The 11,651-nt window shown below is 41.4% G+C and overlaps 1 protein-coding gene across 1 annotated transcript; it reads left to right on the top strand.

Moving 5' to 3' along the window:
* The first annotated feature begins 4,103 nt into the window (after positions 1-4,103).
* On the top strand, positions 4,104-4,842 carry LOC132037186 (uncharacterized). Its single transcript, XM_059427658.1, has 2 exons — positions 4,104-4,463; positions 4,564-4,842. Exons 1-2 carry the CDS (start codon positions 4,104-4,106, stop codon positions 4,840-4,842), a joined length of 639 nt encoding a protein of 212 aa, XP_059283641.1.
* The last annotated feature ends 6,809 nt before the right edge of the window (positions 4,843-11,651 follow it).

Genomic DNA, 11,651 nt, shown 5'->3' with positions numbered 1-11,651 from the left:
CTTTTGATGAGGGATTCAATAAGGTGACTTGGAACACCAAAACTCGATTCCAAGTGGCGACTCTGTAATAAATAAATAATCCCTTCTCAAAATGTCACTTTAATTGGAAAAACCCTTTTAAATAAATACAAATCAAATTTATTTTTATTACGGAAAAAAAAAAAGGGGGTGTGACAGATGGCGACTCCGCTGGGGATAACCAGAATTCGAGCTTTATATATTTACTTGTATTTGGCTTTCTTTATTTCTTGGATATATATTCTGTGCTTGTTGGCCTAATGTGCTATTTTCTGCTTATTTACCGCTTTGATATTATGTGACTTCATGTATAAATTGCCTTCTCTTGCGCACCCCTCTGAGTCTCTGAACACATTCACCACTGTTCACTGTGTGTGCGGTTACGCTCCACAAAATTTTCTGTCTGAATGAGCCTGTGGGCGGTTACGCTCCTGGTTCAGGATAATTAGCAGTCACACATGTTAGGCGGGGTTGGACCACCAGTGAAGCCGGAAAAGCTCTGCTACCGGCGATCTGGCCCTTTCCCGGCTCGAGTTGTCCGCTCGGGTAAGCCAGTCTAGACACCTTCTCCTTTAGGATGTTAAACCTAGCAGAACAAGCCACAAGTAATGATTATCCCTAGTAGGCTACGCTTTATTTACATCACGTGCATTTGACTTAGTGGGACTCGGCACAGGGGCCGGGTCCGTCTAAGACAGGTATCCATTTCAAAAGACCACCATGTTCATTTTATGTGCTATATGAAAACATATTTATTTGGAAGGCTTTTGCATGTTGACCGGTTTTTAGGTTGATTAGGAAGAATAAGGGAGAAATAATTATCCTCCATTTTTTTTAAAAAAAAAAAAAAAAAAAAAAAAATAAAAAAAAAAAAAAGCTTTTCAAGAGTCTAAGCTAAAAAAAAAAAAAAAAAAAAAAAAAAAAAAAGAAGCTAATTTTAAGTCTTTTAGTTTTTGCTTTTGGCCATCTTTATCAAAATAACTTTAAATTTTGCAATGGAGAGTAAATAAATTCTGTTTTCGTAAGGGTAACGATTTTGTCAATCTTGTCTCCTATTCGGTCACAATAAAGGTTGATTTTGCAAAAAATGATTACTTTGTGGTCCTGCCTTCGTCCATCTTTTGCTAAGACAATTTTAAAACTCTACTCGAAAGTATAAAAAAAAAATTATATCTTGCAAAAATAGTCCCATTAGTTAGTTTTACCTCCCGTTTGATCGTTTCCTTAATTAGTCTAAAAACCTCCCATGAAATCTATCAGAGTTTGTTTCGAAAAATTGATTTAAGGACTTGTGTCTTGGCCAAATCTACTTTAAACTCCTCATTCTTTTAAGTTTTTTTGTATACTCGAGAAAATCGGGAATTTTGTGTCTTAGTAGGTTTCAATCTTAATTTTCTTTCTTTCCCTTTTCCTAAAGGTACAATATGTCGCTACCAACTAGAGGAGTGTGTGACAAAAGGCCCAGGGTTGAAGGGATACCAAAGTTCATGATTGTCGACGAAATACCATTGAAACTATGGCAATGGTGGAGAAACATGGAGGGATATGACCAAAGGCAAGTAAAAGTTCATTTGGGGCATCTGGTGCATATGATGGAAATCAAACCTAGAGAGATGTGTTTGAGGCATTGGTTCGGTATGGGACCATAAGAACAATGTGTTTCGATTCTCGGACCGTGAAATGACACCGACCCTAGAAGAAATTGCGGGCTTCATGGGGATGGGCTCTAAGCTCCGGGTTCGATCTTCGTAATAAAAGACCCATAGTTCCGAAACTTGTGGATGGAACTAAGTTTTTGAATTATTTAAAAATCAATAAAATGAAGGAAGCAAGTTTGGAAAGCGGTTGGGTTTCTTTGGAGTTTTTATACGAAAGGTACGGGCAAGAAGAAGGATTTGAGAAGTATTTGGGTCAACTTAACAACAAAGGGGAAATCGAGACATGGAAAATACATAGACGCTTTGCTTTCATGGTTGCATTCCTAGGCTGTATTGTTTTCCCTGAGCGAGATAAACAAATTGATATTCGTCTGGCTGGAGTAGTACAGGCATTGACTACGATGGATAACCCCACTCTCATACCCATGATTCTTGGGGACATCTTCCGAGCACTGACCAAATGTAAAGAAGGTGCTATATATTTTGAGGGATGCAACATTCTTTTACAAATTTGGTTTCTTGAACACTTCTATCGTCATCATTTTGCACCAAAATTCAATGCGGATTGGGTGAACTACATGACCGATCATGAAGAAAGGGTAGAGAAATGTGATTTACCAATTGGTATTAAAGCCTGGGAGGAAAAAATCTCTAAGTTGACTGCTGATAAGATTATTTGGAACTACCACTGGTTCCCCGCACATGAAGTCATTTGTATGTCCTCACACCATCCTTTTCTAGTACTAATTGGGCTCAGGGGTGTCCAACCTTATGCCCCACTTCGGGTTATGCGACAGCTAGGTAGACTTCAAGAAATTCCTCGAGAGGAAAACATGAGCATATTTATGTATGACACTCCTCCAGGCTTTCTTTTTGATAGTGATGGAATACTGAAGATTTGGTATGGAGGCATAATCTCCGAATTGAGAGAAATGGTAGAGGATCGTGACAGGGGGAGAGTAGTTCCTGGGTACCTTTCGTGGTTGCGCAAGCCATCCCTATCTGAAAAAGGGCCCGAGGGGTCTAGAAAAAGAAAGTTGGACAGAGAATCAGAGGTCAGAGCAAGAGTTTGGCAGGCCCGTCTGGAGGTTGAACATGAGTTTCGAGCCAGATTAAATGAGCAACAGGCTGTATACGAGGCGAGGATCATGCAAACCCGTTTAGATGTGGAGAAAAATTATCAGTCCACTCTACACGCTCTCGATAAAGAGCTAACAAATGCCAGAGAGTATTTGGCCCAGATGGAGGCAGAAGTGGATGCTAGAGTTACGACAGCCCGCAAAACAGTTTATCAAAACAGCTGTGAGGAAACATCGCTCTACAATTCAGACCTTGTATGAGGACTTAGGCATTGTCACGCAAGCTGTGGATCAGTTACAGAGGAAGCTTGATGAGAAGGGAGACCTTTTTGATGCCGAGAAAGCGCGTTTTGAAGACGAGAAAGCTCAATTCTTGACCCTGCAAGCTCGACAACAAGCTGAATTTGACAGAGAAAGAGTTCAGTTTGGTGTAGAAAGGAACCAATTAATGAATGACCGAGCAAGAATTCGAAACCAGCTTGAATTAGCATTGCATCGTGAGGCAGGTATAAGAGAGATAGCCACTACTCGCCAGCAGCAAGTCCGAGACTTAGAGCAGAACTATCAGGATGTTAGAGAACATGTTTACCATTTAGCTGTTCATGTTGCTCAAAGTTGTCTGGACTGTCAGGGGATGGGTTATGAGCAATTTGCTAGAGAGGTGCCTACCTTCGCACGCCACTTCACAGCGGGAACCGGCGTATATACCGCATGTTAGGGGTTAGCCTGGGCCAGAAGCACCTTGAGCAGATATGCATTGGTTCACATAGAAGATCGCAGATTTCCCAAGATTGAAGTTTAGTTATAATTATTAGGAGTTCTAGTTCAGTAGTTGTATTTTGAGATTGACTCTTTTCGAGTCTTTATTTTTAGTTTGTTTTTGATATTCTAGTCCCGATTTAGTCTTTTCGAGTCTATGGTGCTTTTCTTTTTGGTTATTTTCCTTTACGTCTTTGTATGGAAAAATACTAATTTGAAAGTCAATAAAAATATTTTTGGTTGATTCAAAAATCCAATTTTTTTTCATGAACTACGTAATGATCTGATTCATGTTTAACATGATACGTAGGCATCCCTTAATGGGTTCGATCAAAATACTTCAAAATCACCGAAAGAGAAAAAAAATAAGAAAAAATGAATTCACCTAAAAGCCGGGATGAAACATGAAAGCCTTCCGATGCTCATATTAGATGGGAAATAATTTAGGTGCATGGCATACAACGTGTGATTAATATCTGCAAAATGCTAAACCCTAACTTGTTTGTTCTTGTCTTAAAGATAAGGTGGTTGGTTTGTGGTTGAACTGGCTCCTCACGAATATAACACAAGGTCCAAAAGAAAGGGGATAATGGCCCATAAGGATGGAAACGAGTCAGACGGTGATGAATCTCGAGGTCAGATGGTTCAACATGAATCAGCATCAGCAGAGGAAGTAAGGATGTTGAGACAACAAATGGCTGACATGTACCAGGCTTGGATGAATGGGCAAGCTCCACCATCTTCAATCCCTGGATTCCCGGATGTGACTATGTCAATTCCCATTGAAACCTCGACAAGTGATCCACTTTTTCCTCCTGGATTTGGTCCACATGTTAACATATCCAACACTTCTGGAACTTCCACTGTGCGCCCTCCAAATGCACCCCTCAGAAATAACCCACTTTTCATCCCCACTGTACAAACTACTACAATCCCTCAACCAACGTTGGTACGAAGTCCAATAATGAGCCTCCATCTAAAGGTCACCACGATCAATATTATTCTCCGAATTGACTTTTAAAGTCCCAGACACATATAACCCCTTTCAGCAGTATAGTTCCCCCGTCGAGATCGAGAAAACTGCTAAGAATGAGGAACAAGAAGAAATGGCTAGAAAAATGAAGAGTCTAGAGCAGAGTGTGAGGAATATGCAAGGATTAGAAGGTCCAAAAAGCGTCTCATTCAGAGATTTGTGCATGTTCCCCAATGTTCATTTGCCCCTTGGTTTTAAGACTCCGAAGTTTGAGAAGTACGATGGTCACGGTGACCCCGTAGCACACTTGAAGAAGTATTATAATCAACTAAGAGGGGCAGGGAGTAAGGAATAATTGCTCATGGCATATTTTGGAGAAAGTCTGGCGGGGATTGCCTCAGAATGGTTCATCGACCAAGATATTTCTAATTGGCCTACATGGGATGACATGGCAGGAGATTTTGTTCGACAATTTCAGTATAACATTGATATTGTGCCTGATCGCACTTCTCTCGCCAGTATGAAGAAAAAGCCTACCGAGAGTTTTAGAGAATATGCTATCAAGTGGAGAGAACAAGCTGCCAGGGTCAAACCGCCGATGAAGGAGTCGGAAATGATTGATGTTTTCCTCCAGGCACAAGAACCTGATTACTTCCACTACTTGCTTTCCACAGTGGGAAAGACATTCGCAGAAGCAATTAAAGTTGGGGAAATGGTTGAAAATGGCATCAAGTCCGGCAAAATTGTGAGTCAAGTAGCACTCAAGGCTACCACCCAAGCAATTCAAAATGGGTCTGGTGGTTTTGGAAATCGAAAAAAGAAAGAGGAAGGATCCATGATGACATCAGGGTCCAGTGCTGCTCAAAGGGGGACAAACCACCAAGTCCAACAGGGACAATCCAACTCACCTCAACATTTTTATCCATATCAGGATCCCCACTACTCAATTTCTCCACCTCAATATACGGTTTTCAACACCCAGGCATATGCCCAACCTCCTCAACGCCAACAATGGAGGGCGCCTGCTCCACAAGGCTTTCGTCCCCAACAACAAAATTTTCAAGCACCTTATAATCCACGTCCTAAGACTGATTATGTAAGAGAGCAAGGACAGAGGGAAAACTTTACCCCAATTGGAGAATCATACACAAGCTCGTCGCGAAAATTGATACAATTGGGTTTGATTGAACCTATCATGCCGTATAATGTGAACCCAAATGCAAGAGGTTTTGACCCCACTTGTCAAAAGAATATCATTCTAACACTCAGGGTCATAGCACAGAAAATTGTTTTACTTTAAAGAGAGCCATTGAGAAGCTAATTGATGACAAAGCAATTGTGATACATGACGAAGAGGCTCCGAATGTCACCAACAACCCACTTCCTGCTCACAACAATGCTCATGTTGTTGGGATGATCTGTGACGATAAGGAATACAAGCAAACAAGCAAAACAGTAATGGAAATTGACACCTTAAAAGAAGGGTTGGGTATGGTGACAAAGTCCGCACAAGAAGCACCGTTGATTGTAAAAGGTGCAAGTTCTAATGCAAATCTCAAGGGCTCGGGAAGTTGATATTGTATGTCCCTGGAGCCACAAAGAAAAAAGAGATATCAGTGACTGGACCAAAATTATATGTTCCTAGTGGTTTTCCTAGGTTTGGTCAAAATCAGAATGGTTTAGGAAAGATGACAGAACCAATTGTGATAAAGCACACGACACAACTTCCAGTGACAAGCATGAAAACTGTCCCATGGAACTACAACAAAACCACTGTGACTTACAAGGGCAAAGAGATTGTTGAAGAAATAGATGAAACCAGTGGCTTAACGCGTTCTGGAAGGTGTTATGCTCCAGAAGAATTAAGGAGAGCCAAACAAGCCAGGGATAGCCAATTTCCAGTGAAAAAACCTATTACCGAAGAAGAGGCTGAAGAGTTCATGAAGAAGATGAAAGTTCGGATTACTCTATTATTGATCGCCTGAGAAAAACTCCCGCTCAAATTTCATTACTATCTTGGCACCCAAACATATTCCTTAACCAGAATCGCATACAGATAGCTTATACATATACAAACATCAGACGCTGTCTCAAACTGTCGCAAACACAAACATACATATATATCGGAAGCCGGCAAGGCTATCATATGGCGCAACGTCCCAAAATATATATATAAACGCAAGCCGACAAGGCCGCCATGGCGAATGGGACCGCCCAAACATAAAACATACGAACACACCTGTACAGGAATAGGCACAACCCACATATATGTCTACAGACCTCTAAACAGAACAACAGAATCATATGACGGGACAGGGCCCCGCCGTACCCCTGAACAAATATATACATATGCAACGGAAGAATATATACCAAAATATAGGCTCCAGAACAAAGGGAGCACTCCAAACAGCAGAATAGGTGTCCTAGGCTGGCGGATCACCGAAATGGGCGTCTGTACCTGCGGGCATGAAACGCAGCCCCCGAAGAAAGGGGGGTCAGTACGGAATATGTACTGAGTATGCAAAGCAGGAAATACAATAACCAGAATCATAATCGAAACAGAAGTACAGAAAATAAGTATAATATCCAAAATACCAAAATATTTAGTTTCAAAATACAAATCATGCATGGGGCTCCAGAACTATGGTCGCCCGCCCGTCATTGGCGCCATAACACAGCATAACACCAGAAGGTTTCATATCTCCGTAACCCGACATATCTCCATAACACATCATAACGCCATAATCACAGCATAACACCCAATATATAGGTCCCCGCCCCTCTAGCGAGGGACTCGGCGAACCATAACACATCATAACACCGAATATAACATAGTGCGCACGACACATAACCGGCCCGGACTCGGCGAAAGATACACAGTAATGCACGAGCGAGTCGCGAGTAACCATATGCATAAAAATCATTATTACGTACTCAATAAATAAGTAAGTAATCAACACTCGGGGTCGGGACGATAGCCATACTAAGTTCTATCACAAAGTCATCGGAACTATACAAAGGAAAGTCGCGGGACCCACGGACGAGCATCAACCCAATCCGAGCCCGCCTATGGAAGACATAATCATTATACGCTACAGAATCACCTACGAGCATATCGAGGCGATCCGGTTCAGTCTACGAAAGTTACGGCCATTTTTAAACGTAGAACTCTTTTAAAGACAAAATCTTTATGCAATATTTGAAATCCAATATTACCAAAGACATAGGAACCATAATACTATTACATTAAGAAGGCCGACATTAAGAGGTAAATAAGAATCGTAGACATGCTCGGATCGTAAGAGTGGAGTTTCCTCGAGGCTCGTGTCATAGCCTATTTACAACTAAGACATGCCAAAAGAAAGAAGGGTTAGGCTTTACATACCTCGTCCGCTCTCAAAGCTAATCCAATCCTAAGTCTCGGACTCCCCAAGATCTACACAACATCATTAAAGACCAAACATTAGCTATAGGCATTTAGGACTTCAATTCCAAACTAGCACTTAATTCTACAGAAATTTGGGCAGCATTTCCCCTGTAAATACAACAACCCCGAGAATTCAACTCGGCCAAATTCACCAACAACAATACCAACAACCATACTAACAACATCAATAATCAATTTAAAACGCATTCTAACATTAAATACTCTTTCTACATAATTCAACAACATTCATTATATTCAATTCAACTACTTACATTCAAACCAACATCAACGCTCATACGTTCAATTACTAATCCGAACCATTCAAACAATATTCAAGAACACTTTAAACAATTCACACAATATTTCAAACAACCCAACAATGTACCAACTCACCCGAAATCATCCCCAAACCCGAGAACAACATCAACAACACATTCCTCTCTCCCAAATTCATGAATTACACCAACAATCCACACTTAACAATGTCATTTCCATAAATATAAAAATTACATCAAAAGCACGTTAACTTCCAAATCAGCCCATAACAATTACAACATCAACTTGAATCATGAAACTCTCATCGTCGACATAGAATTCACAACGACAACAACTAAAACACTAAGTAACTTTAATTCATTCCTTGTCACACAACATGGCCTATATTCGGTCACCACCATACACACATATATTGATGATTCTCATCCATTTCAACACTCTACAACAACTAAACATGCTAAATAGAATTTAATTCACCTCTCCTACACAACACACACATGCACGGCCTCAAGCTATCCACACGGCCCAACTTCTACATGCAATATTTCATGAGTTTCATCCATATTTACATACTACAACACACATAAACCATCCATAACATATAAAAACAAGATTAAACCTTACCTTTCTTCTTAACTTCACAACTTAGCTAAGGTTGGCAAAGGATGAAAACGAGTGGTTTGTTGACCCAAACAACAACTCCACGTTAACAAGGACCCTTCAATTAGTGGGTTTGCTAGAAGAAACTAATTTTTTGATGGCTATTTTTTTGGTCTTCAATTTTCCAACTATGGCCGAATGGCCTTTTTTTTTTCTTTCTCCAAGTTTCTTGATTTTTCTAAGTGTTGAAGATGATGAATATGATAGACTTAGTCATCTTTTACTACATATATAAGCCTTACATGTGGCCCTTGGCCCACACCCATGTGGCCGGCCACATGCCCCCCTTTTTGTTTTCCTTTTCTTTTTTTTCTTTTCTTTTTCATGAACTAATTACTTTCCAAAATTAACTTTTAACCCCAAATTTCCTTAATATTTCATACCACAAAATCATAAGCAACTCATGTCTTAAAACAAGATCGTAGTTAAAAATCTCGACTTCGTATCCCGGAATAGTCTTGTCCCTAACTTATCATGGTTAACCCGGATTGTCCTAATGTACAAAATACGGGATATAACATCCTCCCCCCTTTAGAACATTCGTCCTCGAATGTTAAACTAGCCCTACGGGTCTTATAAGCATTTGTGAGGGAGTTTCTTTCATAGCTATCACATACAATTCATTCATCAATCAACATAGCCAATTAAGGAATTTAAATTACCTGTAGGCACCGGAAATAAGTGAGGATACTTCTTCTTCATCTCCTCCTCAGCTTCCCAGGTCATTTCCTCCCGGTTATTGTTCCGCCATAACACTTTAACGGAAGCCACATCTTTATTCCGCAACCTTCTTACCTGACGATCCAATATGGCTATAGGCTGCTCTTCATAAGATAGCTCCTTCCGTGACCTGATATCATCTATGGAAATATTCTGGAAGGGTCACCAATGCATTTGCGAAGCATAGACACATGGAATACCGGATGCACTGCTCCCAAATCAGCTGGTAGATCTAATTCATAGGCAACCTTGCCTATCTTACGAATAATCTGATAAGGCCCAATATATCTCGGACTGAGCTTTCCCTTTTTGCCGAATCTCATAACACCTTTCATAGGTGACACTTTCAGGAATACCCAATCACCAACCTGAAACTCTAAATGTCGACGTCGATTATCTGCATATGATTTCTGTCGACTCTGGGCTGCTAATAACCGCTCCCGAATGAGTTTCACCTTATCAACTGCTTGCTGGATCATATCTGGGCCAATTAATTTAGTCTCTCCAACATCGAACCAGCCAATCGGTGACCTGCATTTCCTGCCATACAGAGCCTCATATGGTGCCATCTGGATACTGGAGTGGTAGCTATTATTATAAGCAAATTCAACGAGTGGCAAATGATCATCCCAACTACCTTTGAAATCAATAACACAGGCCCGCAACATATCTTCCAAAGTCCGAATAGTACGCCGGCCCGTCCGTCGACCGAGGATGAAATGTTGTACTAAGACTCACCCGGTCCCCAATCCTTCCCGAAATGATCTCCGAGTTAGCTGTAAACTGGGCACCTCTGTCGGAGATAATAGATATGGGAACTCCGTGAAGTCTCACTATCTCCTTAATATATAACCTGGCATAATCCTCAGCTGAATAAGTAGTCCTGACTGGAAGGAAATGGGCTGATTTTGTCAGCCTATCAACGATAACCCATATGGAGTCATACTTCCGTGGAGTGCGAGGTAAGCCCGTAATGAAGTCCATATTAATTATCTCCCACTTCCAAGTCGGAATCTCCATCTCCCGTAATAATCCACCCGGCTTCGATGCTCGATCTTAACCTCGCCGACAATTTGGGCACCGAGCAACGAACTCGCTATGTCCCTCTTCATACCATCCCACCAAGATAAGCATCCGAGGTCATGATACATCTTCGTCGACCCCGGATGAACAGTAATAACGGCATAATGTGCCTCGCCCATAACCTGTCGCCGCAGCCCCGCAACATCAGGTACACACAATCTGCCCCTATGTAGTAATACTCCGTCAGGTGTAATCTCGAACGGGGTCTTCTCCTTTTCAAGGGCTGCATCTCTGTACTGTGCCAGAATAGGATCCTCATACTGACGTCGCTTTACCTCTTCCATAATAGAGGATTCAGCAATTCCTCGAACAGAAACCCCAATATCTCCAGAATCAGCCAAGCGGACTCCAAGACTAGCTAGCTGATGAATCTCACGAACCATTTCTTTCTTTTTCTCGATGGCACGTCTGTCAAGCTACCCATAGACTTACGGCTGAGTGCATCCGCTACAACATTAGCTTTCCCAGGATGATATAAGATATCGACATCATAGTCTTTCAAAGAACTCTAACCACCTCCTCTGCCGCAAATTCAGCTCCTTCTGCTTAAAGATATATTGGAGGCTCTTGTGATCCGTATAAATATCAACATGAACGCCATATAGATAGTGTCTCCATATCTTCAAAGCATGAATTACCGCGGCTAGCTCCAGATCGTGAGTAGGATAATTTCTCTCGTGCTTTCTGAGTCGCCGGGAGGCATAAGCTATAACTCGCCGTGTTGCATCAATACACACCCCAATCCAACACCAGAAGCATCACAATAAATAACATAACCATCCGGTCCCTCAGAAGAGTCGACCGGAGCCGTAGTCAACTTCTCTTTCAAAGAATCGGAAGCTGCGTTCACAAGCATCAGTCCACTGGAACTTTGCTCCCTTCTGAGTTAGCCTTGTTAAAGGCGCCGAAATCGAAGCAAACTTCTCCACAAATCTCCGGTAATAACCAGCTAACCCCAGAAAACTACGTACCTCCGTAGGTGTCGTAGGTCTAGGCCA

Source organism: Lycium ferocissimum, chromosome 11, assembly GCF_029784015.1.
Source record: "Lycium ferocissimum isolate CSIRO_LF1 chromosome 11, AGI_CSIRO_Lferr_CH_V1, whole genome shotgun sequence".
NCBI classification, from domain to species: Eukaryota; Viridiplantae; Streptophyta; class Magnoliopsida; order Solanales; family Solanaceae; genus Lycium; species Lycium ferocissimum.
This window is presented reverse-complemented; position numbering and strand designations above follow the sequence as displayed.